The sequence below is a fragment of the Buteo buteo genome, chromosome 11 (genome assembly GCF_964188355.1).
Source record: "Buteo buteo chromosome 11, bButBut1.hap1.1, whole genome shotgun sequence".
NCBI lineage: Eukaryota > Metazoa > Chordata > Aves > Accipitriformes > Accipitridae > Buteo > Buteo buteo.
Window position 1 is genome coordinate 14,334,683 of NC_134181.1, and position 27,820 is coordinate 14,362,502.

Here is a 27,820-nt window from a genome sequence, read left to right on the forward strand (position 1 = left end):
TTTGTGACACATGGGCTATCCTTGCTACTTCACAGGGAAGGGCACCCAAAATGCACATCTTGAGCAAGTACAGGAGGTGCAATTCCACTAAGAGTGCAGTGGAAACACCTTCTAGCACTATATGAACAACCTTCACTCTCTTGCTACACCCACTGCTGCTCACTTTTTGATGTCAGAGCTCTGCAGCCTGAGAGATACAGGCAATGAATCAAACTTGCTTTACATGAAATGAGAAAATTCTTCTTGAAATCACAAACCACAAACCAGGAGCCATACACTTGTCTCCTCTCCTGCCTACACACAAACATGCATCCATACACATATCCACTTTGTTTTATAAGAGAAGTAAATGATACAATTATTGCCTGCCTAACAAACACAATGCATGCAGAAATGTTTTCTATATTGCTTTACTTTCTAAGGTCTTTCATGGAATGATTGATCATTCATAAAAATAATGTATGGGCCCAGCATGGTTTCATTGGATGGTATCAATGTCCAAAAGCCAAAATAAAGAAAGAAGACATGTTTGTTTGGATCTCTCTGATCCTGAGCTGGCCAGAGACTTGGCTCTGCTCAAACTACAAATGAAACTGTCCTTCCTGGATGCAGGGAAGAAATCCAGCATTTTTGTTCTTCCCTAGCTCCTTCCACTTAGACATTCTGTATACAGAGGTCCCACATAAATCCCAAACCCTTTGTTTTGCCATTTATGGTTCCCTAGACTCATATTACAATAGCTTTGATTAAAATACAAACCAAGTAATTGCAGGCTTTTTAATTTTACAGCGCCAGTTTGTCATTGTAATGGATATGTTGGAACACGAAAGTCTCTTAATGAATTAAAGGAAATGCATATTTAGAAGGACTTAAAACTTCCCATGACCAGCAACCTCATACACTCACACAAAAATAAGAGAGGGAGAACAACTTTTCTTGTCAGTGATACAAACCCCCAATAAAAATGATGAACTGTATGTCCTCCTGACTGCAGCTCTCAAAGTGGCTTCATTGAACATCATTAAACAGAACTCTTGTGTACTTATTTTGAACAGGCCCTTCCATCTATATGTATCCATAATGCTGAAAAAAAGTTATTTTTACAAGAGTTGAATGGAAAATAAAAAAGAAATCGCTCTGTTAATAATTTTTGTCCCCTCCAATCTGTAACATCTCATCTTAAAAGAAGCAATACATTTCAAGGGATGTTTGTTTCCAGGAAGCAGGTGCTTGTTTTCCCTTCTGCATGTTGTTCATCATTCAGTGCATGTTTCACAAAAGACACAGTGAGAAGCATATTGTAGTGGAAATGCTGGAATACCATTTTTATTGTGAAAATCTAATTAGTAGATCTCATCACACTTGGACTACCCCTCTGATAAGCAGAGTAAACCCAAGTATCATTAAGGAAACTGATATATTTTTCCTGATGCACACTCCAAACAAGTAGGAAATCCATTTTGACAGCTGTGGTAATTAGCAAAATACAGGGCTGAATATGTTTTGTTATTTAAAGGGCAACAGAGTAAAATAATCATTAGGGATTTGCACTCATATTACAAAAGTAGTATTGGCTGGTAGAGCACATTTCATAAAGGAGGGACCCACTCCCACTCCATCAGTCTTTTAAAGTAACAACAGGGAACAGCAGAACTACAATGTCACTGCTGCAGTCACGCCACAAAGTATTTATGCATCATTGTCAATACCGCTAGCTATTATTCTTCAAGTAACACATGCCAGATTAAACTTAATTGTAAAACAGAATACCACTTTTTCCTTCCAGTTTATGCATGAAAATTACATGCACATGTGTGCATACAGAGTGGTAAATGCAGAAATGAATGCAAATTTTATCCCGTTCAGGGAAGGCATTTCTGGGCATTGGAAAAGCAACAGACCTTAAAAATAAAATTTAAAAAAAAAAGAGAAAAAAAAAAAAAAAAGAAAAAAGACCAGAAACAAAATATCTTTTTCCACTTATTCCAGAGCTACCAAGGCAGGAGTAGAGCTTTCTTCATGGTCCATTGCTGCACTCCCAGTGTCTCTTGGTGTATACACAAGACTCATAAAGATTTCTGGGTTTGGTGGTCTCTGCTTCCCATGGCAAAGTAATTTCTCCAGCTGAAAAAAGCAGAAGATAGCACCACACTAAACTGTTTAATGCAGCTGTAACTCTTGCCTAGACTTCCTTGGCAATTTGCCAAGTTGCAGTCAGAATGACTCAATTTTTTCCCTGATTTTAACTTAAATCCTCAGACGTGACAAGCACCTGCAATTTGTAATGATTAGAAAGTGGGAAGTACTCAGTAACTTTCCTATTCCAGCCCTGAGACCATAAGCTTACTCCACACTCTAAAGATTTTAATAGCTTTTCCTTAGCGTTTACGCAACGGCCTTTTAGGAAAGCATTTTCCATTTCTGAGAGATGCAGCTCTGGCTGGACCTAGGCAGAGTGGCAGAGCAGGGTGGCACTGGACTTGGAAATGGGAAATACACATTTATACTCTGCATCTTCTTTCCATAGGGCTCCTCCCACACCAACTAAGTGTGCTCCAACGTGACGTCATTCTGCTACTTTCTACCCACATCCCAAACCCTTCTTTTGGGACTTGCAGCTCTTTAATAGTGTCAACACTCCACTGTAGCCCTCAAGTTTTACTGAAATTGCTATTTACTCACATTGGTGACTGCATTGAATAAGACTCCAATTCAGCAAACACTTGTGCACCCACTTGATTTGAAGTATGCACATGGTCCAATTGACTTCAGTGAAGTAAAGCATATGGATAAGTGCAGGGCAAGGACGAAGACTGAACGCAAAGCATGTTTACTGGATACTGCCATACAATCATATGTAGTATTGCTTTACTTATGGTGACTAAACTTAACTAGATTTTTGTCCACAGGAATGTCCACATCCACACCTCTTACACCAATTACTCTGAGCAAAACTATTCAATACAGTGTCTGTTAAAATGATCCCTTCACAACCACTAATTTTATAACTCTTGCAAAAATACCTCAGTCCCCCAATCTTATTTGGCAAGCAATTTCTAATACATAAAGGAATAAATGTACTTTAACAAATTTACCTCCTTTCACTTGCATATCATTTTCTGCTAAAAATCAGTCCTTTTCCCCAAAACAGTATGTGTTTGATAAGCATAAATTGTCTCTGCTTCCATTTTTTAGCAGAAGGATGTAAGCTAAGAAATAAAAACGCAAGCAATTGTTCCTCCTGCTTGCTATTCATTCCTCAAATACTGAAAGTCTCTTTATGAATAACATGAATTGATGTTCTTGTCAGTAGCAACAATATTTACAGAATGTATGTTACATTACAGAGGAAATTGAAAGTAAAGATGCGATTCCACTAAGAGAGACATTGAAACATGCAGACTATCTCACCCTTGCAAAGTCTGCTCACCTTTTGTCAAGATGTTTTGCTTAGTATTCATAAACCTTTTGTATTTGATGTTGACGATTTAAATCAGTTATTATCTGTCAAAGTGGGTCTCTGCAAACATTTGTGATACCACAAAGAAATAAACAGCAAGTTACTATAAAGCATAACAAAAACCTGGCATTTTTCATAAGCTATAGAAAGTTTCCACCATTCAGCTAAGGATGTTCCTTGTGGGAAACACAGAGGAAATGTTCTGAAAGTGAAATACAGAACTAAAACAGCTAGTCTGATTCACTAAAGTCTTTCAGTGTACCTAAGGAACTACTATAGGCTCCATTAGCATAGCAGCTTAGTGCCAAATGCTATAATTAAAATTGACATAGAGCTGATCATAGTGCAGACTACAAAGGTTCCATCAATATCAATGAGCTCAAGAGGGAACCTCATCTGAATAAATGTATCTCCACAATTTTCAAGCTGGTGGAACTACGGTGCTTAATTCCTTCCCAATATTCTCTTTAAAAAAAAAAAAAAAAAAAAAAGTAGTTCATTTTCCTTAAAGTAATTCCTGAACTCCTGAAAGGAGAAGAACAGTGCATTCAGCACATAGTTCTTAGGGTGAATAGAAAATGATCACATTTTATTATTTACTTGGAGATCAATAAATATACTTCTAGCCCAAGTGTTTTATGGCCCACAGCCATTGAAAGTACAACCAAAACTCAAACTCATAAAATCCAAATTACATTTCCTTTTCTCCATACACAGAAGCACGATGCACCAAAACATACCACAAAAAAACCCAGTGAGAATCTAGCTTTCTTTACATTATCCAAAACATCTTTTTCAGATGCTCTTTGACCACAGGAACAGGGGAGAGAATTCCAGAGCCAGACATCTGAGAGCAGTGTGTTTTGTCAACAGTGCCCTCTCCTCTCTCAAACAGAAACCAAGCCCCTTCCCAAAGGAAGGAGGGAATCTGTTCAGGAGATTGCTGAGGAGTCTTGCACAGAGTCACCATAGAGAAAAAGAAGTGTAAAATAGGCCCTTTTAAACAAATATTTTGAAATTATGGACTTGCTGACACAGACCACTTAACAGAATTTACATAGTACATGTTAACAAAATACACCTCTGGGTACCCAACTCCCTCCACCCCAAAATACCTAAGCCAAGTAATAGAGTGTAGTGAGTAAAAGAAGTTAATTAGGAAACCAAACCAAAACAAAAATCCTCCAAACCAAAAAAACACAACAACAACAAAAAACCCCAACCTAAAGAAAAGAACAAAACAGGACACCTGGAGAAAGAGGAAAGGTGTAGTTATTATTTTACCACACTGTATTTCATCTAAAAAAAGCTATTTCAAAAGACCGCTGCAAATTTAAAAAAAAAAAAAATCCTAATGATGCTGAATATATGCAGTAGGGGCCATGCATGAATGGAAAGACGATGCCTTTAACAGGTTTTTCTGTTATGGTTACATTCAAAGCAGACAATTATGCAAATAAAAAGAAGGAAAACTCTGTAGAGTAAAATACTTCTCTCTCATAGGAATGAAAATGAAAATAGTATTAATAATATGGCTCTGGAGAATTTGGTATTAAGCACTACTAGTGACGAAAGATAAAAACCAGTAATTCAAATGCATTTCAACTGTCAATACATCCATTAATATTCTTTTCTCTCAAATTTTACATTTCTCATTTCTTTCCTCAATGAAATAGGAAAATGGCTTATGAGGGGCGATGGAAGGCAAAGAAAGCAAATCAAATGGAATTGCAACAGGTAGGTAAAAAGCAAGCCATGCTTCAAGCCAAGACAGCTTCTTGAATGGATTTATATTACTGCATAACTGAAGTACTGTGCCATGATTTTGGATAGATTTGCTGAGGAATATATTCCCAAAGCCAAATTGAAAATGCATAGTTACCCAGAAAATGTCATAAGAAATTGTCCTAATTTGTCCATAATAATGAAGCTGTCACACTACAAATGCAAAAATGTATATTTTTCAGTGAAAACACACTTTTTTTTCTTTTTCTTTTTTTTTTTTTTTTAAAGTATGTCTTAACACTTCATGCTTTTCAGTAGACAATTTCCAAAACTGGCATTGGCAGGCTCATACATCTCATGGCAATACTTGGTAAACTGGACTGATTCCTAAGACACTCTCCCTTTTGGTTGAGAAAAAGAACATAATTTTCCTCTAACTGGACAGTGAAACAATGCACAAGTCAAATGGCAGTCAGTGCAAGAAACGAGAGCAACAGTAGAAAAATCATGCTATTTTTTTATACTAAATCTGAAATGGAGAGTCAAACTGCCCTTAACTAGAGGAATAATTAAAATATCATCTAGAGGTGAAGGTTCAAACCCCCTTTTGTATGAAATGGTTGATAAATATGCTCCAGTAAAAATGCTGTTCTGTTCCTACCAGCACTTCTGACAATGCTGTTATGGAATTTTACCTTTCTCCTCTTCAGTTCCTCAAGCAAGGTGTTCTGTTTCAAAATCAAGGCAGGTATCTGTCAGAGTGGGAGTTGGTCCCGGAGTAATGATGGAATCTCAATATGAGTATAGTTGTTCTCCTTTATTACAGGTTTTTACAGGGTTTATATAGAAAAAGGTGATAGCACTCGCCAACTACAGCGTTATTATTGGTTAAGTTTCTATGTCCACGTGCCTTGAGCATTATTCTAATTGGTACAATAACCCGTTTCACGCGACACCATCTTATTCTCTATTGGCTGTGCAAGCTTCTTCACGAGACGTCCAGCAGTTACTTAGCTCATCCTTCAGCATCCAGGTGTTGTTAGTCAGGCTCTTCTTATCTTCCTTTTTCCCAGCATACAAGGACACAGCGTCCTTGTCCGTTTCAGCACTTTGTAAACTTATGCTTCACTCCCAAATACCTGCTGGATTGCTCATATGCCTTTGCCCAGCCAAGAAATCCTCAACAGTATCTATACATATATTCTCTCTCACCATCAGCCCTGCTGATACACCTAGACATGTGCATCAGTAGCATTCATTCTGCACACCCTTGTTCACACCTCATCTTCAAATCGTGCTCTCATTACTCCTCTGATATCTCATCCCATTCACTGTATCCATAAAGATACATGTGACTGAACCTATTTCCTTCATACACTGCTCTTCCAAGTTACACTGTAAACTGGCAGTTTATTCATGTAGCCAACTCCCTTTCATATGCTGCTCACTGGCCCTTGTATTTCAATATACTGCTTATCCAACAGAAATGGTACAACGGCCTTTCTCGAAACTTACCTGAAATCCCCAATGATCAGAAATCTGTACAGTTACATGTATTTGCAAAAGAGGTTTTCCAGGACTTTTCGTACAGCCTATGTAAAAATTGGACATTGTCCAAGAACAGTTTTTGCAACACAGAACACAACCACTAATTTAGGAATGTGTTTCTGTTTTATCAAACCCAGTATCTGCTTTATAAAAATATGATTCCCCTCCTACCAAGCTGCTGACCGATATATTCTGTTTCTTTTCACTGAAACTTAGTATCATGCTGTGTATTCATGTTGAGATGAAAACTGGAAAACAGGTATACAGGTTTATTCTGTCATCTTGACAATCTGTTCTTTCCCTGTGATATTTTAATCCACTTTCCATACTTTCAACAATAACAACTTCTGACAAATTTTTCTTCACCCATGAAGATAACATCCTTATAAATGACCTTACACTATGTCTGAGGCTTGGAACATGAATTTATTTCCTTTTATCACTCTGTACTAAAAAGGAAGAAAATGAACCATTATTAAATAGGGCTCTCCTCCTGTCCTTTTTAAGTCTCCCTAGGAATAACAGTTTCTTTTGCTTTTATCTTTTCATTCTGAACTACAGGTACAGTCCTATTATATCACTTGCTGATGCCTTTAAGCGTAATAATTCAGCTCAAATGCATTCCTTAAATCAATGAAAATGAATTAAATTAGTACCTGCAGGCAGAATAAATTAAATAAAATGTATAATAATAATATAATTCTTACACATTTTTCTCTGTGCAAAAACATTAATATTCTGTGCCTGATTTTCAAATAAACAACTTTATCCCATTAAAATGAAATATCCATATTTTCAATTTTTTTATTAAAATTTAAGATTTTTTTAGAATGACAGTATTCCAAGAGAAAAGGTAATAATCTGTTTTCCCACAGAGAAAAGGAAGGCAGAGGATTCTCATTTACATTTTAAAGAATTGTACCACTTACAAAAAATACTGGTTTTCTAGGACTGAAAAGTGAATTTCCTTCTTTATCCACAGGACAAAACAAAACCAACTGTGGAAAAAGCGACCTGTGTTGTTTCACACAGACGTTTCTGCTATCAATGTGGTATTTTTATGAGCAAGCAGTTTGTACACGTCCTGGTCTGTGCTTGAAACATGAGTAAGGATTGAACTTCTGATAGAGTTACCCACAAGAAGCAAGGCTGAGCGTACACATGCACATTTAAAATGAGACACTGAATATTGAGTAACATTGTAATCTGCAATTATTTTAGATAAAATTGGGATTTGCATAAGTTCTTACTGTTAAGTGTTCTGGTGGGCCCCAGATTAAACCTCACACCTGGAACACCTTCCTTTTGAATGGAAAAGACGACAGTCTTTATGGTAAGCTATTTTTAAAATTTTGGGCGTGGTAGTCTTCTCAAAGACCTGTGGAAGCATCTACTAATTTCAGATGATGTCACATATAGAAAGTGAGTGAGCACACTTTTTTCCCCTAGGATTTGAAACAAACTAAAAAGAAAAATTATTTCCTCTTATTTTTTAATTAGAATTGCCCACCCCTCAGCAGGTGGAAGGACACTGCCTGCAGGAGCTTTTTTGTTGGCTAAAAACCTGGTTTATATAATCAGCATGGTAATTAGTGAGCTCTTTGCTATTAAAAGGAACTCATTACTGCTATATTTTTCTGATTGATCCATACTCATGAAGCAATTTAAAAATGTAAAAAGCATTTTGTGAACCACTTAAAATCTTCAATATGAATATCAAGAAAATGTAACTGACAGTTGTCTTTGACTAAACTCCAATCTATAATTCTCTAGCAGTTCGAGCAAATCTACATGGAACTGGAAACCCAAAATAATTACCTTAAGTCATATATTGTTCTCTGCTACTTGTCAGATTTCCTTTGCACGTGATGGGGTCTGGTTAGATCAAGTAAATACTTCAGATTCTGTGACACTATCACAGGTGATGCAATCAGACAAAGCAACCAAGTTCCTACACAAGTAGTTGTAGAGTCACTGGATTCCCCTGGATGACTCCGCAACTTGCAGTGATGCTGCTCATTTCCCTGAGGGCTCCTGGGAGGCTTGCCATGTCCATGAAGTCCTGTTAGTCACATGGAGAGATAGCTTTCTGAGAAGCAGTTTGAAAATAAAATCACCTTTACTCAAAATTAATGATAAGCATGGATCTGAAACTGTTACTTTCAGTTTGTACTGAAAGTACAGAATGAGTTACTTTCAACTTTGTACTCTCTGCCAAGTTTTCTCATGCTTCAAAAAGAAGTGATAAATTATCCAACAATTTCTAATATTCAAATTCAAGGAGAAGGGAGAAGAATGAGGGAGAGATGACAAGAGGGTGGACACATGTCAACTGCTCAAAGAATTTCCCTTATTCAGGAAAATCTCAAGTGAAATTCTGCCTCCAATGAAGTCAACATACAATTCAATGAACTCAACAGTGCCAGTATTTCAGCCTTGACCTCCATCCTCTAGTGCTTCTAATAAGCAGTCTGTTCCTTTCTCCCTGACCAGCTCAGGTGCCACTTAATTTCCAAGCTAGCTGTGGCTCTGAGGTTGACCCCATTCTTTTAGGCATTAAAAAAAATAATTTGATTCTTCCATCACGACAGCAAGCCAACCTGGTGTTTATAGGCCTCACTACAGCACCAAATACTTCTACAAACCGAAAGGGCATCACTGGTAACTGAAATGGGTACTTTTTTTTGACAGGGATCATAAGTAAATATGACTGGCCCAATTCATCTGCTATTAAAGTAAAAAGCAGACTTCAGTGAGAGTTGGGTCAGGCCCTAAAATCATGCAGCATGGTCACACAGTGCTTACAACAGGAAGGCAATATGGATTTCAGCTCAGACCTTCATGAGAATCAAGGTAGGTCACTGTCCTGGAGGGCATGAGGACAGCCATATCACTGTTCATATACTTCTGGGCACTTTATGTGGACAAGTGATCTCCACGACTTATTTGTATAATTTTCATTCTATGCTCCCACAGACACACTCTCCTGCCAGCGTTAAAACCACCGATGTGCCGTTTCAGAGTAATTCCTTTAAGATAATGAATTTCAGTTTTTAAAGGTCTATTTCCCTACCCTGTTCCTTCCCATTTCCATATTTTGAAGAGGAAAGGATTATGCTATTTCAGCCTTTGCTCTTGTTTTTTTAGTGCAATAAGTATTTTTAGGCTCTTTTCCTCTTCCACAAAAATGAGTGCTTATAGCACTCACTTTGCTTTAAGAAATTTATTCTTGCTTTCAAGCTGCGGAAACAGCTCTTACTGAATATTATTTTTATCTTTCTTGGAGATGGGTGACTTATTTTTAATTGCTTCTTTAGGTCAGGATGCTGCTTACCACTATGCCTACATTTACTGTGTTCATTAGTTTAAGCTTTTTTAAAAAGTAAAATGTCAAATCACTTTTTTTCTCCTGGAAAGGGAAGTCATGGTAGAGAGAGAAATCAATTATTAATCACCATTAACCGAAAGCAAAAAAAACCAAGAAGCATCTTAAATACTCAAGTGCTCTTGAGTGAATGAATTTATACCAGATCATACTTTTCCAGCAGAAGCTCTCCTAGGAAATTAAAGCACAGGGAGATGGAGGTCTAAGTCCTCAGAGCTACTGAGGTCCTTTAATTTTATTTCAAGGCAAAAAAAAACCCTAAAACCCCACACTTAAAATTAAAACAAAAAAAGAAGGAAAAAAGAAAACAAGAAGAGAAAGAACAATCTCCAAGGTTACACAAAGATATACATGAAAACAAAGACCACAGCCAGCTCTTGCAAATATTAAACTCCAGTTAATCCAAATCCAGCTGTCCAACCCCTCAAAGTTAATAAATTAATATAGTCATAGAAGTACAAGATTGTAAACCCAGCACAATAAATTGTAAGATCTACAGATTTCAGTACATGCAAGTAAATACACCCTTTGTTATTTCCTGCATTTTAATTTAACAAGTATGAAAAAAAGTACATGCAAAAACCCTGGAAAAATGCCACTGCTTCTCAATCCTACATATTTATTACATGGATCATAGGGGAGAGCCCATAAACATCCATAAACCGATTTATAGCCTCTTCTGCTGTGAAGCAGTGTATTGAAAAAAGCCAACCCAGAACTGCCTTGAAATGTGATTCAGTGATCTTGTATTTGCTATATTTTATGCAAAGCATAACACTAGCTTTTAACTCTAACTAATAACATTATTTTTGTCTTTTTATCCTGTATTTGGGAAGGTAAATTTGGACATAATACTGTAACTATCACACTGCCACTGAACTTCCTACCAGAGAATAAAGTCAGTATACAGATAAGAATACATCCATTTCTATAAATAAATAAATAAAAATTAGCATAACAAATAACCATCAGGAATTTAACTCTCCTAACAGGTTAATTCTAACTTTGCGTAACTAATGTTCAAAACCAGATACGCTAACATCAGCCAACTGAGTGGAGTCACCACGTGTGTAACATGCAAGGACTCCTCCGTTTAACACTTGCAGTGAAATCACTGCCGCAGGCGGTGCTGTGTGTGCAGCTCTGCACCCAGCTATGGTCAGGCTGCTTCAGACTAGGGTAACGGTTGAAGTAAGAGCCTATCCCTGACAGAAGACTCTGTGGTGTGTCAGATGCCCAAGAAAAGAGTGCACAAACCGTGCTGAAACTTTTATTAGTCAAGGTCATCCTTCACTTTGAAGTACAGCTTCAAACCCAGAAATGCAGTCACTTGTAACCCTGGAATATACTGCTGAGCACCAACCCTTTGCCATCACTTCTGTTTCCCCAAGATCTGCTTCAGATCAGACCCCTGGAATCCTATGATCTGTCAGTCCTCATCTATCTACTGTTATTTCCTGATTTATTATAATGTTAAAACTAAAGTAGTGGGGGGTTTGTTTGTTTGTTTGAACCAAGGACAAGGCTGTTAGGGAATCAAGGTGACACAATTTTAACAATGTAATCAGAATTAATTTCCTCTCTTTTGTCAAGGTCGTCTCCTGCCCTTCAAGAGCTTGCTGGGACATACTTCTGTGCAATATATTGCTTTATTTTCCTTTCCTTTCAATTTTAGTCAGTTTGACACCGTAGGCAGTTTTCAGCTGGATAAATTGTATTTTCTTGTTTTTCTAAGAAATCTGGTCAAGAATATTCTACAGGATCCACGGTTTTATTGAGAGCTTCTCAGCATATCTTCTGTCCTCCTCAGACTATCTTTTTTTGCCTGTTTTAACTGCTGTTTGTCTAGTAACAGGCAACTCCCTTCCTTAGAAAATGTCGCTCATGGACCTTCATTGCTGTATGAACCAAGTATTTGAATATGAACCACTCTGGGAAACCCATGGGCTTAGGCCTGTACTAATACTTCTGTGACCTACTCATTGCTACAGGCCGTACTAGGAAAGAAAGGGGATATGGTAAGAAACCTAGATGAGAGTAACGTAGAAATCATAAGCTACGGCAGCATCATTGATCTGTGTAAGAAAAAGCAAAGCTGAGAGCATGTGAAATGCACTTTCCTGGAACCACTCTTTCCAAGAAATGAAAGCAGAGAGTGAGATCACAGACCAGAAGTGTAAAGTCAGCTGAAGAGTCCTGCTCCACTGGGAATGACAAGCAGGTCATTCTTCTGAAGATTTTAGGGAGAAGTATGTCAGTCCAGCTGATGAAAGCAGATTAAGGAAAAAGTCAGTAAAGGAAAGTATTCCATAAGTCCACACAAAGGCAGCAACCAGAAAAAAAATAATTAAAAAAATGGCTCATCTCCTAAGTACCACATGTTAACTTTGTGCCAGCGGTCCTGTTTTTTTAATAACTAATTTATTAATTACTCCAGACTAAAGTGACTTTTATTACCAAACGAGTCTACACTGTCAGCTGAACTGATTTCTTCTTTTATCAAAGAGTTTTTATCTCATGGACCTGACCTTGTGGACAGAAGTCAATCTGTACCAACGGGCTGAGTGTCAGAGCTGTCCCCAGTGTGGTTGACGAAGACAACACTAATGTGACCACCAGGAGCTGTAGCTTACTCTGGGGAGGTATTCCAGTATGGCACTGCGGTCAATTTTCCTGCAAAGACAAACCCGAGAAAAACATTTCAATGAGGCTTATGTTGCTGTTAAAGAACCAAACAGCATCACCCTGTTCACACTTTTAAAAGCTTCTCTACTTATAGTGTCCCCAGAGTGAAATTGTGAAAATACAAAGCGGCATTTTAGAATCCCCAGTTTCTCCTGTAACTAACATCCTTGCACATACTTGCTGTGTCTAGCAAAACATTGGTTAAAGTGAGCCCAGACAGAATACAAGACAACTTTTTTGCTCCAAAGTATTATTTATCTTAAATTTAGATATGGAGTAAATTACTGCTAGTCCTGCTACATTATGTTCTTGCTGTTCTTTTCATGCTATTCTTGATACTAAAGAAGGCAGTGCTATTCTTCTAAGATTTTACATGGGGGGCATGAAGGTGCCCCACATAAACTAATGATGGCAAAGGGACCTTTGGGATTAGTGGAACCGAGACCTTTAACCCTACACTGCTTTCATTCTGGACTGTAAGCTGCCTGCCAACATTTCACCTGCTCCTTTGGCACCTCTTTATACTCTTAATTTTCAGGACAGGTAGTAATATATTCCTTTGGAAACATGGCACAGCTTGTAACATCTACTTTTTGAGAGACCCCCTGCAACAGTAGCAACTCCTCCATACCCTACATAAAACTCATGAAAAATGGGCTCATGATCAATTACTAACATTTCTCTTATATCATATTATCCATTTTACGTAGCAAGGCAGCTTCTAAGTGCACCAGTCTTGTTTTAAGCAAGCCAGCAACTTTTTGCAGGGAAAGGCCATAATACAGAATTAGTGACGTGCCTCAGTGAAGGATACTTTGGAAACTAGACCCTTTTATAATGTATTACCTTTTGTCTCTTCAGATTTCAGTACACATGTGAAAATTTCAGATTTCTTCTCTCCTCAGAAGGTATTTGTCTTCAACACAATGCCACGACACAGTTTGTCACTGTTCAGCTAACTGCAGTAACTAAACCTATTTCAAAAGAAAGAAAAACAAAAGAGACTGCAGCAGTATACAAAGAAAAGAGAACTAACATTAATGGAAAGCCAGTACCAGGCCTCCTTGTTCTAGCTAGTGCAATTAGTATTTAATGCTAATAATTCATATCTTCAGTAAGACACATATAGTTACCACTGACAATACTGCAGGCTCCAATAACATGGGATAAAATTATATGCATGCATTTACATAAACACTGCAAACTTCACCCTTTTTCACTTCCCTTCAGAGATAACCCCACACCAACATCATTAAACTAATTTATATCCCTGGCTGGAGAATATCAAAAACCGTTGTGCAATTTTCCATTTCCTTTGAATGAGCTTTCAGTCATAATCTACATTTTTATTCACGTTAACATCCTTTGCTAAATTTATAAGGATATGTGTTTCAACAACTGAAATCAGTGTATTTGCTCTCAATTGCACTGCTCATTTCAGATTAGTTGTTTATTTAACTGAACAAGCATTCAACAGAAACTTGTGACAACCAAGATTATCATCTGACCCCCTGAGATTATCCACAGAGAGCCACTCACTGAACTATTTTGAAAGTTGTTTGGCAAATTGAGAAAAATATTTGCATATTCTGTGACATAGGAGGTACATTCTACTGGCATAGGCATGAAGTGGCCTTGTATAATAAAATTAGTATTTCCTGTATCTACTGAAAAACACATGCGTCCTAGTATCCCACCGACCTATTTAACAGACACATCGCAGTTACACCTTGATCACCCACCAGATACCTAGATCTTCTTCCTTCTCCTGTTACTTCCTACAATAGATCTATATTTTGTGGTAGAAATGTTTGATATGAATCTCTAAATGACCTTGTACTTTGTACTACTAAACTTCATCCTAACTTTTAAAGTTTTCTAATTCTTTCCATATTACATTCTGATTTTTCCCTGAGTAGAGAATGCTTCGTAAGTTTGCCTCAGCAGATTTCATTAGTATATGTCTACTTCTTGCACCAAGGGTAACTAAAAATATTAAAATATGAAATATAACCAATCTGAAACTTGGAGGAGCTCCACTGGGAACCATTAGGAACAGTCTCAGTAGCACAATTATTCTCCTAACTATACATAAAAAGAGAGGAAAAGGCTCTTATTTATCATTTCTACATAGAAGGACAGAAAATAAAGGCATCACATAAAAAACAACAAGCAGATAATAAAAAAAAAAAATCTTCTGCCTTATAGGCAGGTTTCCACAAGCTACTACTGAAGCCCAGTACTTAGTAGTAGTCACAAGAACATTAAGATGATTAAGACTACAGTGTGCAAATAGCTCAATTCCGGTACACATTATACACATATTGCTCCTGATTCCCTGAGGCACACAGAGATCAATACCACAGTTTGAGACCCAGGCCAGCTTTTTTTTCTCAGCACGATATTTTTAAACTAGACGCTCCTTACAGTAACACAGATCTGCAGCAATCCAGCTGAAACCAAGTGAGATACATATGTTGCAAACCAGTTACAATTTATTTTAGAATCAAGTCCTATAATTCAACTTAAACATTCAGAGGAGAAGAGGCTACAGGCGAAGTCTCTGCATACCTATTGTAAGGGGGAGGAAAGGGAAAAAGTTATGACATGCGGATGCTTTCATTGCATTAGCTCTTAATGGTATGGCTCTTTATTGCCAACAGCTCCAAGTATCACAAAAAGCTCTTACTTTGCCATTATCTTCTTCATGTTGGTTTTAAGCTGGTTAGAAGCCAAGGTCCAGCAACCTCGCATCAGGGAAAAGCTTACAGGAGAGTCTAATGATGATCAAGACCTGTACTGTACATCATGAAATTGAGAAAAAGTTACTTCCTTTGTCACTCTTTTTATGTTGCCCTTCTTATTCTGCCACTTCACCCAAGACAGGTTTCAGAGTGGCATATATATACACATGTAGTAGCAGGTGAGATTTTTTTGGCCCTGCATCAAGCAGCATGCTTAGCCCTGGTGCTACTATTCCCCTTCCTTACTTCTGCTTTTCTTAGTCCTTAAAAGATCTCTGTTCTGAATAATCAATAATTTAAGGCCCCCTGAAATGTTATAAATTATCTACTTTTGTAACATTTATGCTTAATTGTGCAACTATGACAGATTTGTTAGCAATGACAGAGGAGTGAGTTGTTCCAGCATGTACAGCTAAAGCTTGAAGTAACACCTGGTTTTTGACCAATAGAAACTGGCAGTGCCATTCAGCAGACTGGAGAAGAGATGGTCACTCTTAACCTCTATGTACAGTTGTGGGGAGAATTTCTCCCTCACCCCACATAAACATTGTCAGCTGAGCGTCCAACACAACATGGAGTTCTTCAGATGGATTAATTGTAATAAATATGTAAGCAAAGCAAAGGAAGTTTGGATTCTCCTTTGTAAAGCTTTTCAGTTTTTAGCCAGAGGTGGTCACAAAGTTGAAAACAGTTTGGTTTTGTTTCCATCTGCAGGTATCATAAAAAGCAAAGAATATGCAGTAGTGGAGACCAGATGTGAGTCATACACATGCCCTTCAAGAGGTAAAAGTGTCAGGGTTTTTTCAGGAAATGTGAAGACAGAAAGTGAGAAAGTATTCTCCCTCAAACCAGCCTTTGTACTAGCTGTTCTTGATGATGCTCCAGGCAGCTTCATTTAGCCTTTGGCTGCTGCCTTGCCAAGCAGCCTTTGATGTTGCCCCAGGCAATTATCATCTAGCCTTTGGCTTCTGATTCATTGGACACCTTTTGTTGCCTTTTCTGATTTGGGTGATCAGATCTTATAAATTTCAGGTATATATGACTCTTTTTGTCCATCTGGACAATTATGTAAATCTGACGTAATCTTGGTCTTTTTATTTTTATTTAATTCACTTCAATGGTTTTATTTTCTTTCCTCTCTATAATAGACTCAGAAAATCCCATTCTTCCTGCCCAATGGGATGCCTCATCTGCTTTGATTTTTCTATTCGGTTTTTTGGGTGGGGAGGAGAAATATGCATTCTTTGTATTTATCTCATTTTATACTCAAAATGTTGAATGCATACCTTCCAGAGCCAGATCTTCCATGCCCTTTTGCTCAAGGCAATATATCTTGGCCTTATCAAGCAGCAATGGAAGAGATTTCGAATAAGATGGCTGCTAAAGCTGTGAACTCCTGCCTGTTACTCCTGCATTAATAGAAAGAGTAGTAAAAATCTGCCATCAGATTTCTTTGCTCATGATACTTTAACTTATTTCTTCCTTGACTAGGAAAAAGCTGAATTTAGATTAGACTGTAGCTGTGAGGTGTCATCATTTCAACTAATTTGGGGAGTGGGAGAGGAATGTTTGACCAGCTGAATGTTAGCAGATATTCTGACTTTTACTATACATTTTTGATCCTCACTTTTTGTATACATTCCTTTTGATCATATCTTGTGACTTTTCAAAGTGATAGGCCAACTTAAAGAACAATAGTGTCTAAATATCAAAAGGTCTCCACAATTTTAACCTTAAACAAACTGTATTGCATACACAAATCTATCTTCAAATTTATCTAGCAGCTTCCCTATTACCACACCACAAAACAGGTATCACAGTAATGAACATTAATTCTGCAAAGGAACTAACTGCAGACATTTGGAGCCACTCTAGCAGTAGGGTGCTCTTATCTAAATAGTCAACGAACTGGAAGGCCTCATCTAATGCCTGCAGGCTGTAGACCCCAAAACAGACCACTACATTAAAGATACATCCCCTGTTTTCGAAAGTTTACACAAGAAAATTACAACATAGCTATACAAACAAAGACATACCATTAAATACAAAAAAGTATGAAGTATCCTGCTAGAAATAGCTTTTAAAGGAAAGGCTATATAGTGCAAAGAAAGCAGGAAACTCTTCCATTTTAACTTCCAGAAACTTCTCCTTGCTCTGTGCACTCCTAGTTCGTACATCCGTGCTCAGCAATGGCACCATGCAGGCATCAGAGCCAGGAACTGCCATCAGCCCCACTCTACAGGTCAGGGCAGCAATGTTTGCACTGTATTTCACAAGAATGTCTGAATGCTTCTAAGCTAACAGCTTTCCCTCGCTCGTTAGTAAACGCACTAACATGAAAGTCTGAATGGTGCAAAGTCACAGGGTCACTTCGGTTGGAAGGGATCTTTTGAGACCATCTAGCCCAAACCCCCTGGGCTCAAGCAGTATCAGCAAGAGCAGGCTGTCCAGGACTGTCCAGTTGGGTGTTCAGTACCTCCACAGACAGAGACTCCACAACCTCTCTGAGCAACCTGCTCCTGCATACAGCTGGACTGGGTTCCATCATCTGCACTCTCCCATCTTACAGACGTGAGATCACACAACATGACTAGAGGTTTGGGGGCGAGGGGAATCACTGGGCCACATGGCACTTGTTCTCAGTCATCCTCTACAGCACAGCGTGAAAAACATCATCTTCCAGCGTGATGAAGCAAGGGCATACCTGCTTTACTAACAACGCTCCACAAGTGAAATTTGGTGGCTTGTTTGCTTTTATTTTTTTTTTTCTTTCTGAATAATCTTATTCAAGGAGAAACAAAATTATCATCAATGGAAAACCAAAAAGTAAATGCAAACCCTAAAGTCTCAAGTTTAGTAGCATTGACTTTTCAGAGCATAAAAATAATGCAAGATGGCAAAGAACTCAAAGAAAGATAACTTTCAAGTAAGATCAAATTGCCTGGAGTGACCAACATTTTAGCAAAAAGCCAGCCAAGTTCTGTAGTTAATATCTGAAGAAAACATAAACACAAGAATAAAATACTATGCAAAGAAAGGCACTGAAGCACCACTATACCTGCCCAAAAGCATTGTAACCATACGCTGCTACTATTTCATAATACTGCAACCCTGACACTATGTAGCTTTTGCATTAATGCAAATGAACTTTTAACTTACTTTAAAATGACAGGAACATTAAGCAGTATAAATTTTCATGTGGCTAACACTCTTGTGAACGCACAAAGGCAACCGCAGAAGTCTGTTTAGATGGTTTACACAATACTATATTGGCATTTAACTTTCAGATTTGGCTGGAAAACACTTGCTCAGCATTGATGCTCAGGAACATAAGCCTACCAGCAGTTCTCAAAGAAACACCTACACTCTAGAATATGCTTAGTCATTTTAAACTTAAAATTACCCTTTTTTGGACTCTAATAACAGAACGTGGTGCCTTTTTTGGTGAAGTATTTTCATGTTTTAATCATCTTCTGACCACACTGTAATTTGAAATTAGTCTTATGTCTTTAAAAAATTTGCAACCACGTTTTCAAAAAAAAATCAGCTACCTCATTTTGTCAAAAGTCACTAGAAGTAGGAAGCACATTTTGCCAAATATCTCTGGGAATAGCACCCAGTCAGAAAAATATATAATTTGGGATGAGGCCTTGCTTGCCCCATCCCAAACAGCTGAGCTGTGTTAGCAAATTCAAAACTTACATCACTGTCAAAACTCAGAATCCTTAAAAAAAAAAAACAACAAACAACCACCACAAAACAACAACAAAAAATCCCCCAAACCCACAACTGGTAACAAACCCTTCTACAAATACTAGCTCAGATATTCAGTCTCGGGGTGAAACACCAAATATCTACAGCATATTAATATCTGATGGCCTTAGTAGAAATTCCTGTTGCCCTGTTAGAACTTGATTGGTTCTGATCAGATCTTTACCATGACAATTTTGTAATCTGTTAGAGAACAGAAAATAAGACCATGTTTCTGTAGCTCCTTTAAATAATGTTTGTAAAACTTGTGCTGTTAAAACAGGTCTTCCTAGTTTTCTCTCCCCTTGCTTGAATATTGTTTATTTCCATCCGCACATTGATTCATAGCCCCAGTAGTTTCTACAAATTACTTTCCCTCTAGAATATTATTATGGTGCCCTATAATCATTACATCACTACTAACTACAGTTACCAATAGTACAGTGTGCGGAGTTGGGTTAATCATTATCTACCCAGGCTTAGATGTCACAAACTTGCTGGAAAGAAATAAATTATAGATCAATACTACTGGAACTGGAATGATCCATCTCAATTAATTAGAACTACCATATTTCAGTACATTTCAGACAACAGTTACAAAGATTCAGTGAATTACTGATATGAAAAAGTCAAACCCTTAAATAAATCTTAGTAAACCCAGTCCCTAAACTACCATTCCAGAGAGACAGGGGTTTTTTAATGCACAATCATAAAATAATTTACTAGTAACAGCATTAGCAACAGCTGAATTTCAAAGCAATAGCTCCATATACAGCCAGTATGAAACATAAAACCTTCACAGCCTTGCATGAATGGACTGGGTTGACTAGGTGAGAAATTGTGCCTAGACTTCTAGCAGATGGTTTACCTCAAATGTCTTCACAACATATCTCTGTGTCAAGTTTATCCCAAATTTGGGGAAAATCCCTGAAATAGTTAAAAGGCTTCACTGGAGCAGGTATGCACCTACTAGCATATCCACCTAGTATCAAACTAAATCTTACCATTGGAAGCTGTGACAAGTCAAGCATGAGACTGATGCTATAAAGTAAAATAAATTTGGATGAAAAAAACAAAGCACAGATATTTATTCACCCTAGTTGTTAGTGGAAGAATGGATGTTTTAGTCTGGGATTCATCTATGTGATGTATCTATTGTCCTCTTGTCCTTGCAATTAACCCAAACAAGTTTTGGGTGAGAATATCATCCCAAATTGAGTGGTTACTACACAGAACTGGAACCTTGCCCAGTGGAAGGACTTTGTCAGAGAGACAGGTTGGTGCTTCCAACAAGAGCCCAAGACACTCGTTCTGTTTTACAGTGCCACTGCCTGACCAAAAGCCTGTCTGTACGTCAAGGCTGTAGCTCTGTGGAAGCAGCCAACAGCCTCCCTGTTGCAAAGGGAGGAAAGACTACTATGGCATTCTGCCTTCTTGTCTCTTAAAAAGTGCTGCCCTTCCTCAGCGTGAATGGTCTGTATCTGCCAAGATCCATTTTATGAACTGAACTAGCACCTCCAGAATAGCCCTTGGGAGTGGATTTGGTTTTAATTTGCCTGGAGGATGTCATGTGCTGCTTGTTGCACAGGGGAAGGAGCTGACAGCAGCATTGTTTTGTTACAGATTATTTTTCAGTGCAGTCAAAAGGATGAAATGACACGTATTATCTAATTAAACCAAATGAATCGGTATTTCTGTCTTGCACGCTGCTTGGCATATCATCTTACAAAATGTGCTTTTGAAAACAAAAAAACCAATTTTATTTCCCTTTGAGAAGCTCCACAGAGTAATACCATCAACCATTTTTGGAATACCTCAGCAGGTCAAACCAAATCTATTGCTGTCCATCAGACCAGATCTAGAGTAGTCTTAAAGGAAGAAATATTTAAATCTATCAAAATATTTTCTTTAGTATTAATTTAACATTTTAAAATACTTTGATTTGCCTATGTCCACACAGGGACAAGCACTGTGCATGGCCAGAAAAAAAAAAATTAAAAAAAAATCCTGGAAACAGAGCTTTTTATTTAGCTTTTTGCTACTCAAAAATATAGCAGGAACTTCTGGAAAATAATCCATTCTATCTTCAGGAAAACAACTTTGCATATTGTTCATAAATAATCAAAAATCTTAAAAGATATCCAAAGAGTACTGAAATTTTCTCCCTTAACAGAAAAGCATTTAAGGTACGTGTGTGTGGGGGGGGTGGTTTGCATTGACTGTGCAGACCTAAAGGTGCAACAATACGCAAGCTTCCCATACCATTCATGCAGCTGAATGGAACTGAACTGAGCAAAGATAAAAATTGGACTGAAGTGTTTGCATCTCTGCCTGTGTTTGTGATTGAACGGAAGAAATATATTTGGGGCAATAATTATAGCTGCTTTGTTCCTTCACCCTGCTGATCACTGATTACAAGAATGAGTTTCTGGGGAACTATTTGACTTCCCCAGCAGTCTGATCTCCAGACTGAACGTGCTGATGAGCAACCGAAAACGCTGAAGGTGTGGCAAGCTGGAGGCTGCCCACAGAAATGCAGTTATGAACATAGCAAGTGTATTGTAAAACATGCTTCCTGTTTTTCAAACTTGATGTAAAGTCTATCACTCACCAATTTCCTATGACAAGCTGAAAAGCTTAAGTTTTTTCCCACTTTGCAACTGATCCAGCAGGACGATGAAGAGACAAAAAATTAAATGGATAAGCTAAGAAAAAAGAAACAAGGAAATAAAAAGGGGCAAAAATCACACACTGCACAAGGAACAGGAGAAATAATAAAGGGCATGTGTTACCCCAGAAGTGGCACAGTATTCTTTCAAGTACTGTTTCTGAATAGTATTTACACACCTCCAAATCATATCAGAAGAGCAGCAAGGGAAAAGAACATGTTAACCCCTCCAAGGTGTTTTGGGATGACATTGCTTTGTTTAAATGAATCCTGCAGAAAAGGACGACAGGATGACTCACGTGTCCCCACGGTGTTTCCTGAACCCTTCTTTGAAAAATTTGAAAGTTTAATGACTTAAATTTGCTCACAAGTATCATCAGAGGTATTCTAGGATGGGACTTCAATATACTTACTGTCCTTTCAAAATATTGAACAGAAATACCTCAACGAAATAACTAATTGCAGTAAAACAGGAAAAAAGTATGTTTCTAATAGCGCTTAACTGTTTTGCATGACATAACACCAAAAAGAGGAAAACCAACAACCAAAGCACTTTATGTGAACAGACCTGCCCAGAGTACCAAACCCAGCAGTGACTCTGCAGTTAAGAGCACTAACAAGACAGCTACAAACTTCCCCAGCCAGTCCCAGACCTGGCAGGAGAGAGGCACAGGTGGGACAAGTCCCATCACCACCTCTAAGTTACTCTCAACGTACTAGAGGGGAAGCCTCAGATTTGGACCCAGAGCTCTTAGAGGGAGCGCAAGATGAAACCCATACCTGGGACACAGTCAGCAGGGATATTTTCAGACAATAGCTTCTGAAAAGAAAGTAACTGTCACGTGCATGGGCTAATCCGATACAGAATTGGTTTCCTGATAATGCCCAAAACTCAGCAAAGACCAAGACCCTTTTGTGCTCGACACTGTACACAGTTGCTGCAAACTCTTCACCCTCAAGGTCTAGTTGCTTCAGTAGGTAAGGTAGCCAAGCTTTTGGGAGGGAAAAAAGGGTAGCCCGAGATTAAAAAAAAGTTTGGAAGGTGAAAAGAACGGAGCAAGGAATTAATTCTTAGACTGCTGACTAAGAGATAGGCAATGCTACCTCGGCAACGGAAACGCTGTGACTGCCTCTGCTCGCCTGCCAGCCTCACCACATCGAAGCACACGAGGCTTGTTACTTATCACAACTCGTGACGCCCCCCGCGTCACCTGCGCGCCGTATCCCCCTCTCCGCCAACCCCACCAGATCCGGGCTGACGCTAACCCCACGATGTCGCGGTCCCGCTTTGCCCGACCGTTCCTCCCGAGCCCCCTCGCTGTCGGCATCCGACCCCTCCCGCCTGCACGGCGCTTCGGCCAGGCGGTTCCCCGCTCCCATCCCGGCGGCCCGAGGGCTGCTCCGCCGGGCAGGAGCTCCCGCAGCCGCCGTTCCGGCGGGCCGCCCTCTCCCCCGCCGGGCAGCCGCCGTCACCGCACCGCCGCGACGCTGCCGCGCTCCGCGGGACCGGGAGCGGGAGGGCCGGCGCCGCCGCGGCAGCTCTGCGTCACGGGGAAGCGCAGAGGCAGGAGCCTCTGTGACGTGTGGTAACACTCTCGCCCAACGGCGCGGCCGTGACGCCCCCGCGGCGCGCCAGCGCGCGTGCGCAGTCCCCCGCCGCCGGGAAGGTCGCAGCGGTGACCGGCCCAGCAGCCGCCGCCGCCATGTTGTCCGTGGCCGCCCGCTCCGGGCCCTTCGCGCCCTACCTGTCGGCCGCGGCGCACGCCGTGCCCGGCCCGCTGAAGCCGTTGGCGCCGGCGGTGGCGCGTCGGGCCGAGAAGGTGTTGCTGGACCTGAAGCGGCCCCTGCTCTGCCGGGAGTCGATGAGCGGCCGGTCGGCCCGGGGCGGCCTCGTCGCCAGCGCCAGCCTCAGCGGTGCGTGCCGGGCCCTGGGGGAGCCGCTCAGGGCGGGGGTGAGGGAGCGGGCAGCGGCCGTCTCGCCTCGCCTCAGCCGGCGGCAGCCGGGCCGGGGGGCCGGCCGTTGTCCGAGGCGGGCCGGGGCCTTAGGCGGCAGGCGCCGGGGAACCGCACGACGGTGGGCGGCGAGCCGAGGGTGGTGCTGCCGCCTCCGCCAGCGCTCCCCGGTCACTGCTCGGCCTGTGCCCGGCGGGGAGAACGGGACTCGCCGCAGCGGCTGGAAGCGGGGCGGGGGTGGGGGTGTCCTCCGCGCTGGAGGTCTGCCCTGGCAGGCTGGGGGAAAGCGGAGTCGTGAGTTAGTCGAGAGGTTCTGGGTTTTGCTTCTCTTCCTTTTTTTTAATATTTGATTCCAAGGCGTCACAAGTATGGTAGCACGCATTCATGACTATAGACTTAAGGGCACTTGAAAGGCTGCTTCCTTTTGATGACTCGGGTGGATATTTATTTTGCAGTTGGGAAGATGCAGGAAAACTCCGTTTAGTGCAGTAAGGTATTTAACCGAGGGGCATCAGAGCAGAGACGAGACGTGCAGTGAGAACACACGGTGTGCTTTATACTGTTGCAGAAAAGCAGCTCTAACAGTGAATTTGCGACACCAAAACCGTAGCTGTTTACCTTCTTGGAATTCCTGTATTTCCTCCCCAGTTCATGCGGTGCTCAGAAGAGCATCAGCCAGGTAAAGGTACTCCCAAGTCATCCTTGCAGAACCTGACTTTCAGCCAAAGGGCAGTGCTTCTCCATGAAACGGACAGATTTGCATTTCATGGAGAACTGCTGTCCTGCTCTGCTGATGCTGGGTATGCAGCAACAGTTTGCTGCATGCTGTTACAGAGGATATTCATATAAGTCTTGGAGGTGGCAGTGCCTTGTGGAAGATGATCTGTAGTGATTAGAACTACATATTTCCCCTGACCCTCAACTGTAAAGGATATGTTCAGGTGAAAATTCTACAAATCTGTGACTAATATAGCTGTCATTTAGTCTTAATTAACATCAAGCACGTTTTTCACTGAATTTAAGGAATTTTTAGAAGTTAGTTGTATTGCTCGTTGCTAAACATAAAATATTTTAAGCCTTGATACTGAGATAAATTAGTATGGTTTACTCTATCAGAATTTTGAATTTCAGTTTAATTTCTCTGCAGTTAAAATCCTACAGCAAATACCTTCTCTATGCTGAGTTACTTGTAAATAAATCCAAATATTTTCCCTTTTATATTGCATATAAATCCCTGAGAGTTATTTTAAGTACTTGAGAGAATGGTTTTTATGAACCTTTGGTAACTTTGCACCAACTGCTAGACTAAATAGCTCTTTTCAGATGAACAGAGGTTGCACTTTGGCGAGTAATATATTCTGTCTTTGGCGTGTTCTTTTCTTTGGCTTATAGATTTTCATTGAGGGAAGCAGCTTTCTTTTGCTGGAAAAACTAATGGAAGGCCTCGTAGCCGTCACAGTGTGTTAGTTTAGCACACAGGTTTGACATGGGAATCCCACTTGAGAGGCTTGGGAATTGGATAGTTATCCAGTCCTTCTGGGAAGTGAGCCTGGCAAATAGGGGACTACACGTTTAAAAATTATTTACTGGTACAGTTAGCTTTGACAACAGTTGACTATAAAGGGGGATGCCTAATACTTAACTACACACTTAAGATTATTAAAGGCATAGAACTTAGGTCAAAGAAAAGCACGAAAGTGTTAAGCTATAGATGTGCAAACTTTACTAAATCAAATTTCTTCACAGCAATTTTTTTCAGGGAAACATTAGAATGGAAAACAGGTTTGTCTTGTCTTAGCTAGTCATGGTATCCTGCAGGAGTTTTGCCTTGAAATCTTCTGAAAAAACAGTTCACTTTAAACCCAGAACTTCTTGCAGATTCTTCTGCACCCTTATCAGGCTTTGTGTAATTTTCAAAGAATAGGTAAAATAGTTTCACTAATCACCTGCTTATCTACTAAAAATACCTTCTGGAAACCATTTTCCTACAGCTTAAAATTGAAAGATCTAATTAGTGGAATCCTACCTAGACTTTGGAATAACTTTTACCCATTACTCCAAAAATGCAATTTAAAAAGTATAACTTAAAATACATCATAATGTTTTTTACTTGAAAGTGTTGTCATTTCATATCCTTTTTCTTGCAGCACCTGCCAGTGTTCGTTGGGTCCATAATGATGTCGTGGTACCTGACTTCTCTGCCTATCGTCGTCAAGACGTGCTAGATGCCACCACATCTTCTCAAAGCAGCAGTGAAGCTAGAAAAGGGTTTTCCTACCTGGTTACTGCAACGACATGTGTAGCAACTGCATATGCTGCTAAGAATGTTGTCACCCAGTTTATTTCCAGCCTGAGTGCCTCTGCTGATGTGCTAGCATTGTCAAAGATTGAGATCAAGTTATCTGACATTCCAGAAGGCAAGAACATGGCTTTCAAGTGGAGAGGGAAGCCCCTTTTTGTGCGTCACAGAACCCAGGCAGAGATTAATCAGGAAGCTGAAGTTGATTTGTCTAAACTAAGGGATCCGCAGCATGACTTAGACAGAGTAAAGAAACCAGAATGGGTCATATTAGTAGGTGTCTGCACTCATCTTGGCTGTGTACCCATTGCTAACTCTGGAGATTTTGGCGGTTATTACTGCCCTTGCCATGGGTCCCATTATGATGCCTCTGGCAGAATCAGGAAAGGTCCTGCTCCCTATAACCTTGAGGTTCCAACTTACCAGTTTCTTGGTGATGATGTAGTGGTTGTTGGCTGAATAACGAGGTGCTTGCTCACTTTCATGTTCCTGTGAATGTACACTCAAAAAGGTTAACTGAGATTCTGGAATACTGTAAAACCAGATGATCCTAAAAACATATTAGCTGTGTAGATTCTCAACCAGAAGTATGTTCGAATACTTCCCTGTGTTCAATTTTAATAAAAACTTGGAGTAAGCGCTTGTTCCTGACTTGTGTATGGACTTCCAGTGTGTCTAGTCAGAGAGATACTACAGCAGACCCAGAATATGTTTATGGAGCCCTCCTGAAGGGCTGCAGATTCAAGATAGACACTGAACCACAAAGCTATTGTTTCCTTCATACCACATGTTTTCATTATTTTTATTTTTTTGTTGTTTTTACTGCATTATGGGAAGGAACATCTAAAAAAGATCTTGCTGTGAACTTCTAACAGTGTTTGGAGTAAGTTTCAATATAGAATCCTATGAGATGTAATCCTCCATTCAATGTATTTTTTTTGTTTGTTTTCAAAGGAAGTGAAGGAAAAAGTAAATAAAAACCTACCTAGAAAGAAAATTCTTTTACGTTGTTCAGAGGCAGCTTATAATTGTTTAACTAGAATGATAGCAATGTAATTTTATTATGATGTGGACAAAAATAAGCGTGTTGTGTTAGAATTATAAAATTATTTTTTTACTTGCAGATAAGGCTTGATCTTATGCATATCTAAACATCAGATCAGGTGCTTAGGACACTGGAAAATTTGTGACACTTTTCCAAAAGAAGTAAGTTGAGAGGGAAGTAAAATTGGAAATCCCAAGTTTTACAGAAGGTGAAAAATAAATCATATGAACAACTCAGTCTGGACTAATCTCCAATGTTGAACATAGCAAAAGGTTGAGATGCCATCAGAGGTATTTTAAGACTCAATGATTTGTGTGAAAATTATCATTTCATATTGCTGTCGTGGTTTAACCCCAGCCAGCAACTAAGCACCACGCAGCCGCTCACTCACTCCCCCCCCATCCAGTGGGATGGGGGAGAAAATCAGGGTAAGAAGAAGTAAAACTCGTGGGTTGAGATAAGAACGGTTTAATAGAACAGAAAAGAAGAAACTAATAATGATAACACTAATAAAATTACAACAATAGTAATAAAAGGATTGGAATGTACAAATGATGC

At 39.6% G+C, this 27,820-nt stretch overlaps 1 protein-coding gene and 1 long non-coding RNA gene across 9 annotated transcripts; one reads left to right on the forward strand and one right to left on the reverse strand.

Moving 5' to 3' along the window:
* Positions 1-1,298: 1,298 nt before the first annotated feature.
* LOC142036696 (uncharacterized) lies at positions 1,299-23,521 on the reverse strand. 8 transcript variants are annotated; one of them, XR_012652202.1, is made up of 8 exons: positions 23,232-23,521; positions 22,145-22,957; positions 21,909-22,002; positions 15,493-15,602; positions 13,650-13,777; positions 12,647-12,791; positions 8,552-8,795; positions 1,299-2,124 (listed from the first exon to the last, which is right to left on the reverse strand). It is a non-coding gene; the product is annotated as an uncharacterized LOC142036696 (long non-coding RNA). The 8 variants fall into 8 exon arrangements; XR_012652201.1 differs by lacking the exon at positions 23,232-23,521 and having other exon boundaries at positions 22,145-22,235; positions 22,746-23,213; XR_012652206.1 differs by lacking the exon at positions 23,232-23,521 and adding an exon at positions 3,431-3,520 and having other exon boundaries at positions 22,145-23,213.
* Positions 23,522-23,614: 93 nt separating this feature from the next.
* On the forward strand, positions 23,615-26,868 carry UQCRFS1 (ubiquinol-cytochrome c reductase, Rieske iron-sulfur polypeptide 1). The gene is made up of 2 exons (XM_075040144.1): positions 23,615-23,879; positions 26,066-26,868. Exons 1-2 carry the CDS (start codon positions 23,669-23,671, stop codon positions 26,674-26,676), a joined length of 822 nt encoding a protein of 273 aa, XP_074896245.1. The 5' UTR covers positions 23,615-23,668; the 3' UTR covers positions 26,677-26,868.
* Positions 26,869-27,820: the final 952 nt, after the last annotated feature.